Genomic DNA, 21357 nt, shown 5'->3' with positions numbered 1-21357 from the left:
TAAGAGCTTTACAGAAAGAAATCTCAGAAAGCATGACGATCTGATGGTGATATACAGCCCTTATAATGTGTTGTGTTTGAGCTGATATATGTGGTTTATGGTTTTGCATGAGGGACTGAAAGATAAAGCGATTAGACATGGGGCAAGAGGGGGCATGAAGGCTCTGTCTAGATTCTGAAGATTCTCACTCAACATTCTTTGTGGGAAAATTAGCTGCAAATACAGTGGAAAATGGATCGTTTTGACATGAACAATTATGAAGCATTTTTTAAATGAGCCGTTTAATATTTCCTCTATTGTCTCTATTAATCTCTTTTACTGTAAGTGGAAATGAAACACAATTACATCTTATTTTTTACTTTGCTTGAATAACTCTTTTCAGAAAAAGCTATTTATCTTTCTAATTAATTGGTTGATGGCAAATCCTGTGGGTCAAACCCTTTGGAAATAAACAGCATTATAGCACAAAGTATGACAGCTGATCTTTTACTTTTACTTTTCTTTTGTAAAAAAGCTGTGATCCTTTACATGTTAATAATTCATAAATCCTGCAAAAGTCTAATCTGAAAATGTTCAGTGTCCTTTTAGCATTCATATTAGTTTACATCTTAGGCAAGTATCAAAGTAAAATACAAAAGCGAAATATCTAATGGAATGTTATTTGATGGTATTTCAGCGCAAACCAACATTGTTAACAATGCAACATTTGTCCCAATACATGTTAATAGATTATTAATAATCTGATCAATAAATGATTTACAGTAAATCAATTAATGATATTTTTCATGAGTTCACACTTACAGATAGCTTACAGAAGCATATTTGGCGTGCTGTCCAGTGAGAGGACTCGGAGCTTAGAAAAGACACCCCAACTCGTGTTATTCCCCGTGTTGGGAAAGCGAGAGACGTTGTGGTCTGAGTGAAGTGTCTAGCCCAGCCTCAGAGCGCTCCCCCTAGGTAGATATTGTTAAGAGGTGAGGTGTCGGGGTGGAGTGATGTTAAAGTCGTGAGATAATGGAGGTGTAACCCCGCCAGTCCTACACCACCCAACCCACTCTGAGCTGGGATTGAACCGGCAACTCTCCGCATGGGAGTCGGTTGCTCTAACAAGGAGGCTAAAGACCATGGCATTTAGCACTAGAGCAGCTTTTTGCGTTCAGAGTGAGGTTTACCTGCACAGCACTTCACTAGCTGGCCTCTGTTACACTCACCCGCCTAAACCGCACGCCCATCCGGGTCACGGCACCTATATAACCCCACCGGTCTTACACCCCCCAACCCACTCTGAGCTGGGATCGAACCAGCACTTCACTAGCTGGCCTCTGTTACAGAGGCAGGACGAGTTATAAATGAAGGATAATAGAATGATTGTCAATGATATATTATAAGTGTTGAAACATCTGCGCATACTCCTCTTGAAATTTGTTTAGAAAACATCACTTAAAAATCTTTTCTCCCATCCACATCTCCATCTAATCTTCCGCAAATAATAAAATATACAAATGATTTTGTATAGTTATAGTTAATCAGTGAATGAGTTTTCCAATTTTAACAAATTACGAATTTACAAATTTAGCTTAAAAAGGTATAATAATAACAATAATAATAACAATAATAATATGCGTGGCCCAGTATGTTAATAAATAATTTAGTCCAAGCTTGATTTTGAAGCTTTCAATGCCATTTTTATTAACGTTGACCTTTTTTTTCCCCAACCACATATGCAAATAAAGTATAGAACAAAATCATACATAACTGTGCAGTTTGGAGATAGGTTTATTACTTTTTAATTATATAAATCACTTAGCAGATGGTTAATGGTAATATATGTGACTATTCATTTTAATAATTCATAAACCCACATTATTCTGACCAGTCAACAAAAATACTTATATTCTTTAGCATATTAATTAATTATATATATATATATATATATATATATATATATATATTTTTTTTTTTTTTTTATGTATTTTATAATGTTTTAATCAATAGGCTATACAAATAATTCCAAATTTAGCTAGTTGACTTCAAATTCTGTGACTCAAACCATTAATGCATATTTTAGTGAAAACAATTGCAGATTATATTGGCCCAGTTTAAAAATAATTCTTCAATAATATGATCAGCCATTATGTGTCTTTTAGTGACATATTCTTTAACATTTATTTATTCCCTGATCCACATTTGTTTACCCCTGGAAGCAGTCCATTTCAAATCTCCCTATAATACTACACTTAATAACTTACTAACCTCAATTTGACCTACCAAAACAAACCCTTTTGAGAAACAGTAACTCTCTTCCCTCAGGTGAAATTACCATCCTGGAAACGAGGAGGAGCAAATGAACAGGAAGCGAATCCTTGCCTGTCATTACACGTTTAGTACATTTCGATCCCTAATTGTGAAGATAGAAAGACAGACAAACAGACAGACAGAAAGACAGCTGTGGCCCTCGAGCAAGTGCCTGTGCCTTTAAATGTAAGGCTTTTGTGTGGGACTGCGGGGAACGCGTTAGTTAGACGCGAACAGAGAAAGCGCGGTCTCTGGAGGGAAACCAGACGTCTTCTGTTACTGCAAAGACACCTCGGAGTGGAGCTTTATGAATGTTCTGAGACTGACAAATGACCCGGAGCGCGCAGGTTTGGGGTTCGTCGTCTGACTGGAATGGGAGAAGTGACGCGCGCGGTCCATCTCTCCACGCCCGCTTTCGATTATGCAGCAGCTGGGTAAACTCTCCTGTCACATCCAGTCCGAGCTGTTATTTACCGAGCCTACATTATTTATTATGTGCGGAAAAATAATCGTTTGGCAGGGGGGCTGCGGTGAGGCAGTGTTTGAGCAGGAATCACTGGGATCAGCAGAGCAGTGAGTGGCCGCGTCTCAAAAACACCCCACGCGACGCGCCGCGACCGCTTCTCCTACATTGGACTCAAAGAAGCTGTACGTCATCGTTGAACAGTCACCTAAAGGACCAATCAGCTGCAAGCTCGAGGCCACTGCTGAATAAATGAAATTATTTATATATATTTAATTTATTTACATATATGATATGAATATTATGTCAGCATATTTATACAAAATACTGCAATACTGTTGGTATTGCAGCAACTTCATAGTAAATAATAATAATAAAATAATATTAAGTATTACTAAATGTGCATGCATTGTCATCACTTCAAAACTGGCAGGCTATTGTCAATTTATTATATTGTTTTTATCAGGAAAATAAGTCAATGAAAAAATTCTTGGTTCTTGGACTAGTTTTTTAAACCGATGATATATATATATATATATATATATATATATATATATATATATATATATATATATATATATATATATATATATATTTTTTTTTTTTTTTTAATTATTATTATTTAATTTTTATTTAACCTTTTATTATAGTAATTTGCATTTAAATATTATTTCAAGCTATTTCTATTTAAATTAAAGCTTTAATCAATCTTATACATTAGTATTCTATTTACGTGTTTACATGAGCAGCCACTTTATGTACATTCATATAATTTAAAATAGTAATTTATATGGACAACTTTATTGTTATAATATTAATTATTACTAAATATTTATATTTTTGTGTATTAGTGTTATTAAATCAATAGACTATAACTATCATATAATGTCCCTTTAAACTAATTGTAATTTTCTATTTCTAAAATAATTTTTGTTTCATTCCGACGGCGAAAATGAGAAAAGCGCTGCAAAAACCAGCGACGCGACGCAAAGGACGCTCTCGGTGCAGATCCTGCCACTGAACACGAGCAGGAGAGACTCCTCCGGCATCGTGACTCTCCGTCTTGTATTATAAATGCTCAACCGAGGCGCGCGCGGAAATGCAATCTAAGTAGGCAGCACGCTAGATTTCAAGACTCAGCCGTTGCCTCGTTCCGTTCCGTTTCAGCGCATCGCCAATACACAGGTGTTTCATTGAAAAAAGAGGCGTTTATGAGGATAAACAAACGCGCAAGGTTTCCTACAAAGGTGTTTGCTGCGCCATTGTGCGCCCATCAGCACATTCTGCACCGGGGGTCCCGTGGGCGTCGCGCGTGTGCTGTATTGGTGACGGAGCTTTTGCTTGTGGATGATGAGGATGAGGATGGATGGAGGGGGGATGAAAAGAACGGGGAGGGCGGTGCACTCGGGGAAGCGTCATTGGCATCAGGGGCGGCTTGCATCAGCACACAGTAGTAGGCTAGTGATAGTGGCAGCGCACTGAACTGTAAACCACATTTGTATGTGTCTTCTTCCTCCTGTCTTCTTCCACGCGCACTCACGCTAGCCTCGCCTCCTCTCTCCCATCACTCGAACGGTGCAGGACCCGCGTGCTCGGCCGCCGGCTACCGCAAGGCAGAGGATGAGATGTCCGGGACCACATCACAGGCGGACCCGGTAGATGCCACAGCGCGGACCGTGCTGCTCAACCGAGCCCAGACCACCAAATATTGTGACAACCATGTCAGGTGAGTTCGTTCAAGACTTCTTTTTCCTTCTTGAAAGATGTTATTGCATGTTTTATTCAAGCTTATTTTAATGTATAGACTATTCTTTGTTGTAAGTCTCAGTTCTTCCGGTCTCTCCATGGCTGTGTCAAGATCTCAAGATGCTGCAGACATTTATCTTTCTGTCTTTGATTCGGTTTTAATTAGTTTACTGTAGTACTAATGTGAATTGCATAAAGATCAGCATTTAACTTGCACTATCCATAAGAAACCAATACGATTATATTTATATACTATTATATTTCTGCTTATTTACATGTATACCATTCAGAAGTTTAGGGTTATTGTGTTTTGGAGTCAGTAAGCTCCCCAGCTCAGCAAGGTTGCTTTTGATATTGTAAAAACAAAAGTTTTGTGAAATCCTATTATTACAATGTAAAGTAAGGGTTTAATATTTTAGTGCATTTTTAAATGTAATTGATTACTGTAAAGGCAAAGCCACATTTCAGCATCATTGATTCACTCTTCAGTATCACAGAAATCATTCTTAAATGTTATTTTAGTGCTAAAGAAATATTTCTTCTTCTTCTTCTTCTTCTTCTTCTTCTTCTTCTTCTTCTTCTTCTTCTTCTTCTTATTATTATTATTATTATTATTATTATTATGATTATTATTATTATTATTATTATTATTATTATTATTATTATTAGTGTTTAAAATGATTGTGCTACTTGAAAATTGTCTGGACAACATTATAAATGTAGTTTTCCATGGTAGGCATGAGCCAGTATAAATTCTGACGGTATGATAACCTTCGATAAAAATATCACAGTTTTACGGTATTGTGATTACTGCTCTAAAATATGTTTTTTTTATCGTCTGGGTAAAAACAAGAACTTTTTCCCCTTTGATCAAAAATATTTTATTTTGAGAAACATTTATACTATTTTGGAGCAGTTAACATGTCAGGCTGAATAATTCAAATGAATCATTGACTTCTGCTGTCTTCATTAGTTTCAAAAACACAAATTTCTTTACAATCTTTGGATATCTTTTCTGCTGGAGATACTGTTGTCTTAAAACACACACAAAAAATGTGAATAAAAAATCTTACAAATTCTTTATTAACGGTTTAACATTTTGGTGGTTTTAAAACCTTTACTTTTACAAACCATGGTACGGTATACCCACGGGATACCTGGGTTATCTTCCTATGCCTATTCCATGTTTTTTTAATGAATAGAAAATATAAAATAATTTTGAATTTATTTAACATAAAAATCTTAGTAAAAGTAAAAAATAAAAATATTAATTTCTTTAAAAAAATCACAGTGACCCCAGTGTTTTTTTTTATTCGAGCAATGTTAACACTTGTATTTCTTAAAAAATAGTCAGTACACTCTCAGAAAAAGGTACCTTGAGGAACAGTTTGTACCTTGGTAAAGGTACATAAGTGTTGGACAACTCCTTCTTTATTACAATATCTATGAAAATAAATATTACTGGAAAGGCAAAGTGATTTTATGAATAATTTCCACATTAAAACAAGAATCATAATTTAAAAGCACATGTTTAAAGAAACTGAAACATTAATTATTAAGTTCTATAATACAATGATACAAAACAACTTTTAAAACATAAAACTATAGGTATTATAAACTAAACGTTTAAGGTATTTTAAATAAACGTGTGGTAAACATTTTTGACACTGTTACAGTAGGTACAAAGTGTTTTGTCAATGTGGTGGTACCTTTATGGATCAGATTTGTACCTTTGATGAAGGTATAATATTGTATCAGCAGGTTTTAAAAACCAAAGGTACATGTTGATTTCCCATGGTACAAATCATGTCCGTAAAGGTACAAACTGCAATGGTCCAAATTTGTTTCTTTGTCTTATTAGGTATAATTCTGTCCCATAAAAAGGTACTGCCCCAGTGACAATGGTTTGTACCTTCTTTGGTATAACATTGTACCATTTTTTCTGAGAATGTATGATGCCCAAAAAGAACCTTAAGTATCTTTGAAGTTTTTACTTCATAACTCTTCATATAACCCCTTTTCATAAATTTGAGTAATCTAAAGAAACTTTTTCCCACTATTAAGGACGTGTTGTGTAATTTAAATATTCTTTATGGAACACAATGTTTCCAAAACTGAAACAAGACACATGTTTTTGTCTTAAAACAGCCTTTTTAAAGCTCATTAAGTCATTTCAAGTTCTTTTTTTTCTATTTGGAAATGTCCAGAAGTGATGATAACAGAGTGGTTGAGATGTTCATTTACTAATTAGTCCATTTGATACGACCTTGACTCATTCAGGCAAGTTTGCACACTTCGGAGAAGAGCGATATCCAATCTGAACTGTGATCAGCCAGTCAAAGTGATGTGTAAACAATGGCTCCTCACAGTTTTCCTGTAGCTCAACTTTCTGTTTGTTTTTACCTATTCTTTTGAACTAATAATTAATTCAAACACATTGTATGTGATGCCTCACCAACACTTCATTCTCCAACATCTTGTTAAATCCTAATGCTGTTAGACTGATTGTAAAAAATGCTTTAATCAAGCTAAGATTTTCCCTCAGGAGATTCCCATACAAAATGCATGCTAGTATACGCATTGAATGTGAACATCTGAATAGCGTCCATTAAGTAAAGTACTCCATTCGAGATTTCCTGCGAGTACACCAAGGTCATGTTCCTGGCTGTGCTTTGGCCAGAGTTCATCTGCAGTTCCTGAACAAAAAGTCTTGTAGACTCTTTCTGTCGGGTGGCTATTAGATCACTGTGGTCCATTGCATTTGCAATAAACTTCTGCTCATGACATAATTGCACTTTTCGAAGCTTTATGTTTGTGTTATGAATACGATCGCTCGATAGATGTAACAAAATCCCAAAAGATTTGAATCTCAAATCACTTCTGAAAGCTCATGCAAAATCAACCTCACACACACACACACACACACTTCATCGATCTGTTCTCTTATAAAAGGCTCTATTTTGGTTCCTGTAACAACATTAAGGTGGACCTAGAAATCCATCGTCGTTTTGTCATTGGTTCATTTCAGATCACATGCAGTTCTGACCTTTTCTGCTCATTCAGCCATAACCGACTGGAGCAGTGGAAATTTTCATAAGAATTCTTCAGATCACTCTCTTATTGCTTCTCCTTCATGTTTTATTTACCAAATGGTTTCTGCTTCCCGTTGCATTGGCATCAATTGGTCAGCTGTCAATCACAAAGTAACCAGACCAACAAATCCATCAGTGCAATCATCCATATCAGTCCTTTAGTAGGGTAACCCCAGGTATACTACACATCATGGTGACGGCGGTGTGGGTTGCTGTGTGTGTGATTGGGCCGCTGAATGTTAATGAAGGGGATCATATGAATGGTCTCAAGCACTCTTTGATGTCAACGATAGCCTGCCGCACTTCCAGGTCAGCCACTGAGCTGCTGTTTGAGGCTGTAGTGTGGGTTACACAGGGTGTGTTGGGCTGTGAACTCATCGCCGACGAGCCCAGAAGGGTGTTGTGTTTACAAAAAAGCAGTGGACAGTAACTAAGTTTTTTTTTCTCCCTGCTTCACTGCTGTGCTTAAGTACATTTTTTAAGCATCAGTGCTTTATACATTGAGTTATACTTGATAATATTTATATTTAAGACATTTTTCTCCTACTTATCTATATTCCAAATCAAAATATTTAGCTTTTTACTTCTACGTCTCATTTCAAATGTAACAGAGTAAAAAGTTATTTCAAGAAGACTTTATGATAGTTTGATTCGTGGACATGATGAATTTTGTCAGTTAACAATATCAAGTCAACAACTCACTGATTCAAGTGATTCAGAATCCACACTAAACAACTGATTGACATGGACTGAACCAATTTAATCTGTTCATGAGTAAAAAATTCACTGATTCAAATCATTCACAGATTGCACCGAACAATTAATTTGTTCATTTAACAGAACTGATCGCATGTATTCCTGAGGCAACAGCTTACTGATTCAAATGATTCACAAATCGCACTGAACAATTAGTTCATGACATGGACTGAATCAATTTAATCTGTTCATGAGTCAACTTTTACTTGATTCAAATGATTCACAGGCCGTGCCGAACAAGTAATTTTTAAATTAAACAGAACTGATTGCATTTATTCATGAGTCAACAACTCACTGATTTAAATGACAAAAAAATAATTAATGACATAGACTGAATCAATTTCAACTGTTCATGACTAAACACTTTACTGATTCAAATGGTTCACAGATCACACTGAACAATTAATTCATGAAATTGACTAAATCAGTGTCAGCTGTTTAGAAGTCAACAACTCACTGATTCAAAGGATTCACAGGTCATACTGAACAATTACTTTGACATGGAGTGAATTAATTTAATCTGTTCATGAGTCAACATTTCACTGATTCAAATAATTCACAGATCGCACTGGACAATAAATGCATTGATTGAACAGAACTGATTGCATGTATTCATGAGTCAACAACTCACTGATTCAAATTATTCACAGATCACGCTGAAAAAATTATTTATGACGTGGACTCAGACATCCCAAGTCTCCCGGAAGTTCCGGGAGTCTCCCACAAATGCATAGAGACTCCCGGATACCCGCAAACGAATGACAATCTCCTGGAAATCGCGCATCTTCTGCCCGGTCCTCCAATACCTCGTGCACCCCTCTTCCCCGCGTCCCTCCACACTCTTCAGATACATCGCACAACCCCCCCATAACTGACTCAAATGATTCATAAATCACGCTGAACAATTAATTCCTGACATGGAGTGAAATAATTTAACCTGATCATGAGTCAAAATTTCACTGATTCAAATGATTCTCAGATCGCACTGAACAATTAATTTATGAATTGAACAGAACTGATTGCATGCATTCATGAGTCAACATTTCACTGATTCAAATGATTCGCAGATTGCACTGAACAATTAATTTATTAATTAATCAAAACTGATTGCATGTATTCCTTAGTCAACAACTCACTGATTCAAGTGATTCATAGATCACACTGAAAAATTAATTTATGACATGCACTGAATAGTTTCACCTGTTCATAAAGCTGCGGCCACACTGGACTTTTCTCCTCATAGACTTCCATTCATACACACACAAATGCGTCAGACCGGAAACGCAAGCTCCTGTGACAAGTTTTGCAGTTCGCTGCGTTGCAAAGTTCAAGCTTGGTGAACTCTGACCTGCAAAATCCCATCACTTGACTGCGTGAGACCAATCGAGGATCAAAACATGACCTCTCTGGACAGAAATTTAAAATATGGACCAATCGCTTGCTTTTGAAAATGTCTAATCATCTTGTTTAATCCCGCCCCTTTTCTCAGTGCCCTACTACAGAATTTCGCATGCTCAAACTCTAGTGTGGCCGCAGCTTAGGTCATCAAATCACGGATTTAAATGATTCACAGATCGCACTGAACAATTTATTTGTGAATTGAATAGAACTGATTGCTTGTTCATGAGAAAACAACTCAATCTAATGATTCATAAATCACACTGAGCAATTAATTTATGAAATTGACTGAATCAGTTTCAGCTGTTCAGAAGTGAACAACTCACTGATTGAAATGATTCACAAATCAAACTAAATAGTTCAATTGTGAATTTTAGGTATCTCATTGCATCTTTTCACAAGTGAACAATTAATTGATTCAAATGATTCACAAATTGCACATTTAAATTATGAAAATAGCTGAATCAATTTAATCTATTCATGAGTCAACTCACGTATTCAAATGATTCACAGATCACACTGAACAATTAATTTGTGAATTTGACATTTACATTTATTTTACAGTCTGCAATGAATGATTCACTGAATTTTAAGATGAATTTTTAGATAAATATATAAATAAAAATCATATATCACAGTCACAGATCATGTCTACTTTTGTCTTCATTCATCTTCGGTATATACCAGATTATATATGATATTTTCACTTAATATTTATGTTTTTTAGCCTTGAAATATCATTAGTTATCAGTATGGTTATCAGTGTATGACATGCATTTTTTAATACTTAAGTACATTACAAATCAAGACTAGTACAATGTAAAAGGAGTACAAAATTCTTTAAATGGAGTACTATTTTATCTGCGCTTTTACTCAAGTGTTTGCTTTGTATACTTTGTCCACCAGTGCAAAAGAAGACATGCTTACGATTGGATTTATACAATACGTGCTTCCAGATGCGGATATAAACAACTCCCACCCACACAAACAGACACTGACTCATGTTTAGATTCAGATGGACAGCCTTGGGATGGAGGCACATTTGTAGTCCTGCGGGTTATTTTTAGCCATTCTTAACAGCTATTTTAATGACTGTAAAACATTTACTGCACCAATCAGCTGCTGGAGAGCTACTTAGGCATCCGATCGATACCGATAATTGACAGACGCAGTGAGAAACATCCATCCCGACCGCCCAGACACTTTATTTTGGGATTGTTTATCTAAATTTAATGCGGTGGGCAATGAAGTGTCAGGTGTTTGTGGATGCTGGCTTGTATCGAACACTTACGAAAGCTTTTTGCCCTCAGATCCCTGAGTGGAGCTTATTCTAAATTAGTGCTGTTATGGCCTTGGCTTTATATATAGATGTTTTAAAATAGTGTGAAGTTGTTAAACAGTGTCAATTAACTTTTTTTTTGTCTTTTCCTTCTTCAGCACGGCTAAATACGGGATCCTTACCTTCCTGCCTCGCTTCCTTTATGAGCAGATCAGGCGAGCGGCTAATGCTTTTTTCCTCTTCATCGCTCTTATGCAGGTATGACACTTGGCACACTCTCACATCGGCTTTGTTTTAAGATGTATTGCAAGTGGTGTGTTTTTTTTTCTGAAAGGGGATATCCATTCGATGACCCCGCGACTTTGTTCGTTTGCCAACATGTCCATTTGTCTATTATATCCATTTTTGGAAGTGGTCCACTATTTCACTCTCATCCAGCCACTATCCACTCTCAATAACGGCCCACCATGTGATCCAACTTGTTAGGCCTGTATTACATTGATAAATATGTGAGCAAAATAGCTAAAAGGTTTCTTTATTGTGTCACGTTATTTACTCATTCCAGTGTTTTGCAAGGTAGCGATGTGTTGATATTAGTGAAAAATTCTGGCTAAGCGGTTTCTTCTGTAGTGGTAAACTTTAAGTTTTCAAAACCAGGCTGAACACACTATAAAGCCGGGCTTACATAGTAAGACTTTTAAACCAGTTTATTCACAAATTAATATATTCTGACAATCTAGGGAACAAATCTAGCTCAGTTCCAATGTTCAACTTCAGATTATATGGTGGTAATGTGTGGAAATCTTTACAGAACCTATCTTAGACCTCCTGATCTGCTTGCAGACACATCGGGCCACCCTTAAATGGATAGTTCACCAATTTACTCACTATTTACTCGCACTCAAGTGGCTCCAAACCTTCAGGAATTTCTTTCTTATGTTGAACATAGAATAAGATATTTTGAAGCAAGGTTAAAACCTGTAACTATTAAAAAAGTCAAACAGAATGGAGCAGATAAAAGGTGAATGAAGGCTCATTTTTGTGGTGAACTTTCCCTTTAACATGCTACTTAATAAGGGGTTATACAGGAGGTTTATTACAAATAGATTCTTAAAAATCTTAACTTAAAAATCTTAACCTGTTTGGGAACAATGCTAATTTCAGTTGGAACCACATTTAAGACCAAAGCCAAAGTGTTATTTTATCTTAACTACAGATAAGGGTGGTTGTAGAAGCTTCACCAAAACATCCTAAAAATTGTCTTGACTTTAGGGCAACCAGACAACTCTCCTTATTTCAATATAATTTGAAAGCTAAAATAATAAATGCTTATTATTGTGCTGTCCAACAATGACATCACATTTATTGATGATATAAAATGAAAGAGGAATTAAGAATGAAGATGTTGTGTGGTAGAAAGAACCTGAAGATTGACATTTTGATGACAAAACACTTAAAAGTAATTACAGACTGTCCTGTTTTTGTTTATCAATTTTGTTTAGGCTAACCAAAGACTTTAGATAGTCAGTTTACTTGCATCACAATGAATAGACGAAAGTGCAACTTACAGTATGGCCGCCTCAGTGAATTAAGTCCTGCCTTCTGGTTGAAATAGCCAATTGTCAGTCTTTATAATCATGCAGTCTTTGGGGGAGGGGTCTGGCAACCCCTGTCGTTTGGTGGAAACTGTGCCTGCATAGAGTTTGACAGAAAAACTGATATCACACCATATCCCATACCATATCATGTCCTTCCAGTGTTGTCCTCAAGCCTTTGCTCAAGGTTTAGTCTCTGTTTTTCCAGTGTTTGTAACCACATCCTCTGGTTACCATTACACATGCACAGTAACTGGAAATAATATGTTTTAAAGAACTTAAGCAACAACAGGACACTTCAGTTTTTTTTAGCTGAATTGAAATATGTTGTTTAATTATACTTTTGTCAAGTTTTTTGGAGATTCCAGGATTTCCCTTAATCATTTAGATAGGACTTTGATCTTGGATGGACTGCAAATACGGCCGCTGAGTGAACAGAGATTTCTTGAAAGGGACTTTGGGCTAACTCATCAACAGCTCACGCAGTGTTGTTTACTTGGTAACCGACCTGATAGTAGATTGTTGAACTTGATGACACAATTTAAAATTTCCTAATTAGAGATCAGATACAATTGTGCATGAAAGGAAAAGAATCCCAAATAAAGTTTAGATTTGCATCTGTAATACGAATTTGCATACAAATGCTTATTTAATGTGTCATATTTTAAGTTAATACCTAAGATAAGACTTTACTGGTGTTGTATTGGGTCAGAAACTGCACTCATTTCAACAACAACAAAAAAACTAAAAATCTCAATACCACTAAACAGGACAAAGAGAGAACAGAATAGAGCAATCAGACTAAGTATGTCTGTAAATGTGCATAATTAATAGATAACTGGACTTAAATATTAATGTCTGAACAGCTGGATTGAGCATTGCTAGTTTGAAGGGGACCTATTATTGAAAAAACACTTTTATAAGGGGTTTAAACACACTTGTGTGACAGTCTGTGTGTAAAACCAGCTTGTAATTGTAAAAATGTATTAACTAAATTTTTTGTAATCACACTTTATAAAAATAGGTTGACTTTGATTGACATTCTCCATTTCTACATGTCATCAGAGAGGAAAAGTCCCACCCGTTAGTGATGATATCTGCCACATTAGCATTAGATGTCTAGTTTTTGAATTTACCCCTATGCTGACACATTTGCAGCTCCACCCATTTTTGAAAAAAGCACAAGCTCGTTTGCATTTAAAGTGACAGTCACCAAATAAGGCACAATAAGGATCAAAGCCTAAAAGGGGCAGTTTCAGAGAGTTATAAAACATTATTTGTGTGGTATTTTGAGCTCAAACAGACTCTAGGGATATCTGAGACTTTACAGCTTGTAAAAAGGGGAATAATAGGTCTCCTTTAAAGGTTTTTAATTTGTTTTACAGGATGTTTACAATACATTTACAAGTTCAAAAATGCATTCATTTTCTCATAATCCACATTACAGCATCTGCTCTTTTCTCAGATTGTCTGAATCGTTCCATCATTTGTTCTCCATAAACTTCACCTTTCCATGAGCCTACTCCATTGCTCTGATTGGTCAGGAATCAAATAGCCCTTACCATACTATATTTTATCTCCAGAGGCTTTCCTTAATACTTTTACGCATAGTGATATGAAAAGGGTTGGTTTAATTATAACAAGCATACAGTGCTCAGCATATCTGAGTACACCCCATTTGAAAATGAATCTATTTCACAGTGAATATGGGTTATATATATTTGTGCATTTGAACAAAACAGAATTACAAAACTATTAATATTTATTAAAATAATATTTTAGTCACAGAACATCTTTACAAATGGAAAGATACATTTAAATTCATGCAAAGTAATGCAAAAAAAAATTACAAGCTAAACCATTTTAACAAAATTGTATATATGTTTTTATTTCTCTTGATTTTTTTTACTGTTTTTGAAAATTGTATTTAATATTTTTCCCTAGCATATAAATTTGGGCTACTAATTTTTTAACCATTATTGCAAGTTATTTTGTTAGATAAGCTCCAGATTTGGCTTCAGTACTGAGTAAACTAATGTATATGCACAAATATAATATTGTAAAGCTTCCTATAGAAAATATTAATTTAAATGACAGATTTGTGGGGGTAGACATGACATGGGGTTTTCCAAAGTATGTGGAGAACAGTGCCTCATTTTCTGTTTTACCTTTATGCTTTGTCAAATGCAGCAAATCCCTGATGTCTCTCCGACGGGTCGCTACACGACTCTGGTGCCTCTTATCTTCATTCTGACAGTAGCAGGAATCAAGGAGATCATTGAGGATTATGTAAGTATTCTGCTGAATGGAGCCTTGCACTACTATTTAACTGTCCAGATCTCATTTTGACCACACTGGATTGTCTTTAAACCACTGTTAAACAGTGCTGATGTGATGTTACTTGTTGTTTTCTTACAGAAAAGGCATAAAGCAGACAACACGGTGAACAAGAAGAAGACAACAGGTTGAGTGTTACAATTCATATCTGTGTAACAGGGTCAGAAATCAACTAGGGCAACTCTGAGCAAAAATGCCACTGGAAGTAACTAAACCGCCCTAGAAAAGCTGAGCGCGAGAAGTGCTTTTATGTGTTATCTAAGATTTGATATGTCTCCCTCGAAACACTCTATTAGTGTTATCGAGTCAGGGTAGTGACCTATATCTGTCAAATATCTGTATTCACATTCTTGGAGGACACTTTAATATGTAGCTAATATGAAGCGTTTTTTTGATTAAAGCTTTAAAAATAGTTTTAAGCTTGGCATATTATTAACCATTAATTGGCTTATTACAATTTTCTTAGCTTACCTTTGCTCATATAATATACATTCACTGGCCACTTTATTAGGTACACCTTACTTGTACCGGGTTGGACCCCCTTTTGCCTTCCGAACTGCCTAAATCCTTCATGGCATAGATTCAGCAAGGTACTGGAAATATTCCTCAGAGATTTTGGTCCATGTTGACATTAGGCAAATCTCCTGTTCCACCACATCCCAAAGGTGCTCTATTGGATTGAGAGCTGGTGACTCTGGAGGTCATTTAAGTACAGTGAACTTATCGTCGTATTTAAGGAACCAGTTGAGATGATTTGCGCTTTATAACATGGCACGTTATCTTGCTGGAAGTAGCCATGAGAAGATGGGTACACTGTGGTCATAAAGGGATGGACATGGTCAGCAACAATACTCAGGTAGGCTGTGGTGTTTACAAGATGCTCAATTGGTACAGCTTTTATGTTGTTGATGCCAAATTTTGACTCTATCATCCGAATGTCGCAGCAGAAATCGAGACTCATCAGACCAGGCAATGTTTTCGGGGAGCCTGTGTGAATTGTAGTCTCAGTTTCCTGTTGTTAGTTGACAGGAGTGACAAGAGACCAGTGTGGTCTTCTGCTGCTGTAGCCCATCTGCCTCATGGTTTGACGTGTTTTGTTCAGAGATGCTCTTCTGCATTCCCCAGTTGTAACGAGTTGGTTATTTGAGTTACTGTTGCCTTTCTATCAGCTGGAACCAGTCTGGCCATTGTCCTCTGACCTCTGTCATCAACAAGGCATTTGCGCCCACAAAACTACTGCTCACTGGATATTTTCTCTTTTCAGACCATTCTCTGTAAATTCTAGAGATGGTTGTGCGTCAAAATGCCAGTAAATCAGCAATTTCTGAAATACTTAGACCAGGCCGTCTGGCACCAACAACCATGCCATGTTTAAAGTCACTGAAATCCTCTTTCTTCCCCATTCTGATGCTCGGTTTGAACTGCATCAGAACAACTGCGTCTTGACCATGTCTACATGCCTAAATGCATTGAGTTGCTACCATGTGATTGGCTGTTTAGAAATTGGATTGGTGTACCTAATAAAGTGGCAGTGAGTGTATATCCTAATAATTTCATAATGTTAATATTAATGCTAATATTTAGCAAGTCTCAGAGGCATTATTTATTTTAATCTTTAAATGTGTAATATTTTTCATTGGTAAAATACATACATCATAATATTGAGGATATATATGATACATTATTATAATGTTTCTATATTATAATAATGATTCTATAGTTTACCTCAGTTTTTAGATTATTATTTTTAAGTTATGTTTCCAAAATAAATATAATTTGAGTATTGACTATTTATGGCTAACAAATTGCTAAAGTTGTAGAATTAGTAAATTTTATTATTAGTGCATTCCCTGTTTTTTTTACAATTTTTACAAGATTTAATACGTTTTATTAAATAATTATGTCAGATATTTCACTTAAATCACAATGGGTTGCCCAATTTTGTTAAAATAAAAGTCCCCATGTTGTAAACTGATGGTGCTGTTGAATCATTAAAGAAAATAAAAAGTATAAATCATAACAAACGTTGCATCAAAAAGATGAAAATGACCCTGAACATCTAGTTTTAGTTTTATATGGGATGGAAAGAAATGAAGAGACCAGTTGAATATTCTCAAATTCTGAACATTTTGTAAAACAAAAGGTTTGTAAATATCTGCCATGCTTTCAGACATGTTTACATTATTTTAAAAATCAATATTGAATGGAAGAACCCTGATTTTGAGTTATTATTATTTGTAATGTGGAATAAAGCAGATGTTAACATTTTACTTTAATCCATACCCAGTAAATCCAGACAAATGAAGAATTTCCGAATGTTCTCTTCATTTTTTTCCCCTAGTCATGGAAAGTAACCTTATCTCATGTTTAAATATTCATGACGAGAATTCATGATATCATTGTTTTCCAGTTCTGCGTAATGGAGCGTGGCAGACCATCATATGGAAGCAGGTAACCCTGTCTTTCTATCTTTTCCTGCATCTGTTATTTCCCTTTTCCGTATTTCCATCCTTTACATCAAGCAAGCTTTAATTTCTGTGCTGTAATTTTCTTTGAATAACACCTGCTTTTTCAGACCTCCTCTTGCTGCAGTTATTTTATCAGAATTTTTTTGTACATCCTGCTATGTGTTGCACCTCCTTTCTGTGGTTCAAGCACCCGTGGTCTCTCTCTTACTCTCATTCTTTCTCTCCTCATGCCGTTGCAATGCTGCACCTGCCCACTAGGTGGCAGTGGGAGACATAGTCAAGGTGACCAATGGGCAGCATCTCCCGGCTGACATGGTCATAGTGTCCTCCAGGTCAGCACCGCAGTGTGTGTTTTTTTTTTTTGTGTGTGTGTATCTGTGGAGTTTGTCTTGCTGTTTGTGTTGAAATACATTTAAGTGTGTTACGCTTATGTTTGTTTCATGTTTAAAATCTGCTGTTTTTGTCACAGTGAACCTCAGGCAATGTGTTACACTGAAACGTCCAACTTGGATGGAGAGACCAACTTAAAGATCAGACAGGTATGTTTCGGAAATGGTTTTTAATGGTTTTTTATGGTCTTCTCCTCACCAAAAATGCATTACAATCTGGAGTATAGTGAAATATATTATTTAATTGAGCATAACTGTTTTCAATTTTAATTCGTATAATGGCCTGTTTCCACTGAGTGTACAGTATGGTATGGGTCGGTACAGGTCACCTTTATCAGGCTTGCATTGCCACTGCTAAAAGGGTCATGGTGTACGACAAAAAGTTTCGGTCTACATCATTCACGCTCAAGGAAATGTCAAAGTAAACCTGTACGGGTTGTTCACATATCATATGAGAAGCACTTCTCACAAAACAGATGCTTTAGGCGAAATAGCCTACTGCAACATCTGCAATTATATCAAATAAATAAATAAATGCAACGTATATGTGCACATACAGACCTTTACAGTCTGCGATATGTTACCAATAACAGAAAAACAACAGACAGCATACATTTAGTCCTTATTTGGGTTCAAAAACAACACACAACATGTAGCCCACAGTCTGTGTAAACCTCTCACCTGTATCTTTAATCTTCACCAGCACATGTGACCTCTGATAGAAAGTAATTCCGTCATTCCGAGTTCATAACAGTCCAAAAGGTGATGATAGTAGTTAAACATGGCAGTTTGTTCATGTTTTAGGTTGCTGAAAGAATCATTTGCTCCTTTGTTTTTTCTGACTTTTCCTTTGTTTTTTTTCGCGCTTCACTCTCGCATTTGCCTGTTTCTGAAAGGATCGGATATCAGAAGCACTTTAAAAGTCACGTGCACGTTATCATCAGCTCAAGAAGTTCATTATTTCAATTATAGACGTGCACATGAGCGATCGCGAGCTCTCAGGAGAAAAGAAACCACTCACACTGTTTTACGGCCTCCTCAAACAAAAACAGGGCACGGCAGATTTTGTTCTTCTTAGCTTTGTGCCTGTTCATCAAGATGACGACAAGGTTTGTTTGAGCTCGGGTCAACCATGGCTCGTTATTACATGTACTGTATATAGTATTACGATGTAATGTACCAGCTGTGTATTTAAAAACGGCGGTTCTGGTGTTTTCATTCTCCTGCTTGTGTATGTTCTAGTGACGTTTCTCTGTAAACCAAAAGTGTTCAGCTGCTCGTCTGGCTCCAGCTTTTGGTACCCTTTTGTCATGCTAGGTACCCTTTAGAAAGGGTACCCAAAAAGTGGTAGGGTACGGTTCACTTTTAGGACCCTTTTGACAGTGGATACAGACATAAAAGCAAACCGAACCGTACCGTACCACTCAGTGGAAACGGGCTATTATATCTTTAGAGTAACATGATCATTATAAATATAGAAACAATTACAATAGGATATATTATTGCTGAACAGACAACCACTGTGACAACCAATGTTTGTCTATTACGAAAAACTATTATGGGACTCGAACATTAATTATGATTCTTTAAATTATCAATGTATTGTAGAAACTGATCCATTTCCCTTTTGAGGATTCCTTGGTGAATAAAAAATTCATAGTTTCAGCTTTTATTTGAAAAAACATTTCTTTTGTAACATGTTTACTATCACTTTTGATCAATTGAATGTGCCCTTGATGGATAAAAGTATTTGTAATTGTACATTTGAGTGGTACTGTATCACAGCTTTCACTAAAAAGATAAACCACTGATGATGATAATGATAATAATAAATGTTTCTTGAGCTTAAATCATTGTGTTAGAATGATTTCTGAAGGATCATGTGACACTGAAGATTGGGGTAATGATGCTGAACTTTTGCTTTAAATAAAAGGAGTAAATTACATTTTAAAGTACAATAAACAGGAAAACAGCTGTTTAAATTGGACTAATATTTAATCATTTTATTGTTTTTTATTGTCTTTGATCTAATTAATAAATAATAAAATAAATAAAGTGATTTTTCATCATTTGAGCAGTAGTGAGTAAGTTTGTTGATTATGTGTTTCAGGGTCTCTCTCTGACAGCTAGTTTTCAGTCTCTGGAGGATCTGATAGCTCTGTCGGGTCGTCTTGAATGTGAGGGTCCAAACAGACACTTGTACGACTTCACTGGAACACTACGCTTAGACAACCACAAGTACGTCAGCTTGTCCAGTATTGACACCAAATTGGGATATGTTCCATCTTTCTCTCTACACACACGCGCACACGCACACACGCACACGCACACACACACACACACACACACACACACACACACACACACACGCACACACACACACACACACACACACACAGTACATTCCATGATTATGTGCTTGTATTACAGCCCAGCTCCTCTTGGGCCAGACCAGGTGCTGTTACGAGGTGCTCAGCTCAGGAACACGCAGTGGGTTGTGGGAATTGTAGTTTACACTGGACATGATTCAAAACTTATGCAGGTAAGTGTGGTCTTTGATCTGTTAACTAAAAATTTATAAGGCTGGGACAATCTTTAAATGTGTAGCCGCTGGGCAGTGTTGGGTCATCGGTCAATGTCTTTTAAGCTAGTTTATTTAGTATGTCTCACACGTTGCCTCTCGTAGGGTTACCGTAAGGGTGGTTTCCAGGCTCAGCATGTACAATTGGTGTCAGCCAATGAAAGCAAAGGGGGCAATCTGAATGGCTGTTCAACCATGAATCAGAGTGTGAGAACAAAAACTGAAGTGACGAAACTAAGAGGGAACACAAAGAAGCGGGCTGTCTTTCATTGCATTTCTTAAGTGTTTGCTAATGATATCGATATTCAGCTATATTTGCATGAGCGAATCACTCTGTGGTGTGTGAGAAGTACTGTTAAAATGGTATGTAAAAGCTGCTTTGTTTACAGTTTGTATGTGTCCACTAGTTCTGGTTTCTTATAGTGGAATGGCAATACAGATACTGCCACCTGTGGGTTTGTAAAGAGACATCCTCTCATGCAGGCACAGAACATGTCGTTCATTTGTTTTGTTAAAGCATAGCTTTTTGTTCCAGACAGGACTAACACTGTCAGTTTTCATTGCAGCTATTTTTTTTTTTTTTTTAATAATAATTTTTTGGGGGGTTTTCACCTTTATTGTATAGGAAAGTAGAGAGAATTGACAGGTAAGCATGGGGAGCAGAGAGGGGAAGGATTGGCACAGGACCACGAGGCGGGAATCGAACTTGGGTCGCCACGAGCACCGGAGTGCATTTGTCGACACACTAAGCACTACACCACTGGCTTAGACATTGCTGCTAGTTCTTTGACGTCAGTTTTTTTTAACATTATTAGTGTCATGTATTTAAAAAAAAGTAAATTTTTGAAGAATGTTATTGCAAAACATGTATATTACATGCTAAGTAATAGTCCTGCCATTGTGGACTACAAGACCATATGTGAAGATTCAGAGTGTTTCTTTATCGCCACTTCTGTCT

General features: G+C 36.3%; 1 protein-coding gene across 7 annotated transcripts in view; it reads left to right on the top strand.

Annotated features, from left to right (window-relative positions):
• Positions 1 to 21357, top strand: part of atp8a2 (ATPase phospholipid transporting 8A2) — a 135768-nt gene that overhangs the window by 26031 nt on the left and 88380 nt on the right. For 2 of the 7 annotated variants that reach the window (XM_056451197.1, XM_056451199.1), the window contains 9 exons: positions 4304 to 4484; positions 11188 to 11287; positions 14815 to 14913; positions 15043 to 15088; positions 17372 to 17412; positions 17688 to 17761; positions 17899 to 17968; positions 19929 to 20056; positions 20249 to 20360. In XM_056451197.1, coding sequence (XP_056307172.1) covers positions 4304 to 4484; positions 11188 to 11287; positions 14815 to 14913; positions 15043 to 15088; positions 17372 to 17412; positions 17688 to 17761; positions 17899 to 17968; positions 19929 to 20056; positions 20249 to 20360 — 851 coding nt within the window. Of the gene's footprint in view, positions 1 to 2385; positions 2730 to 4303; positions 4485 to 11187; positions 11288 to 14814; positions 14914 to 15042; positions 15089 to 17371; positions 17413 to 17687; positions 17762 to 17898; positions 17969 to 19928; positions 20057 to 20248; positions 20361 to 21357 lie in introns of those variants that run through there. The other 5 variants (XM_056451201.1, XM_056451198.1, XM_056451200.1 and 2 more) reach the window with 4 other exon arrangements.

The sequence above is a fragment of the Danio aesculapii genome, chromosome 24 (assembly GCF_903798145.1).
Source record: "Danio aesculapii chromosome 24, fDanAes4.1, whole genome shotgun sequence".
Lineage (NCBI taxonomy): Eukaryota > Metazoa > Chordata > Actinopteri > Cypriniformes > Danionidae > Danio > Danio aesculapii.
This window is presented reverse-complemented; position numbering and strand designations above follow the sequence as displayed.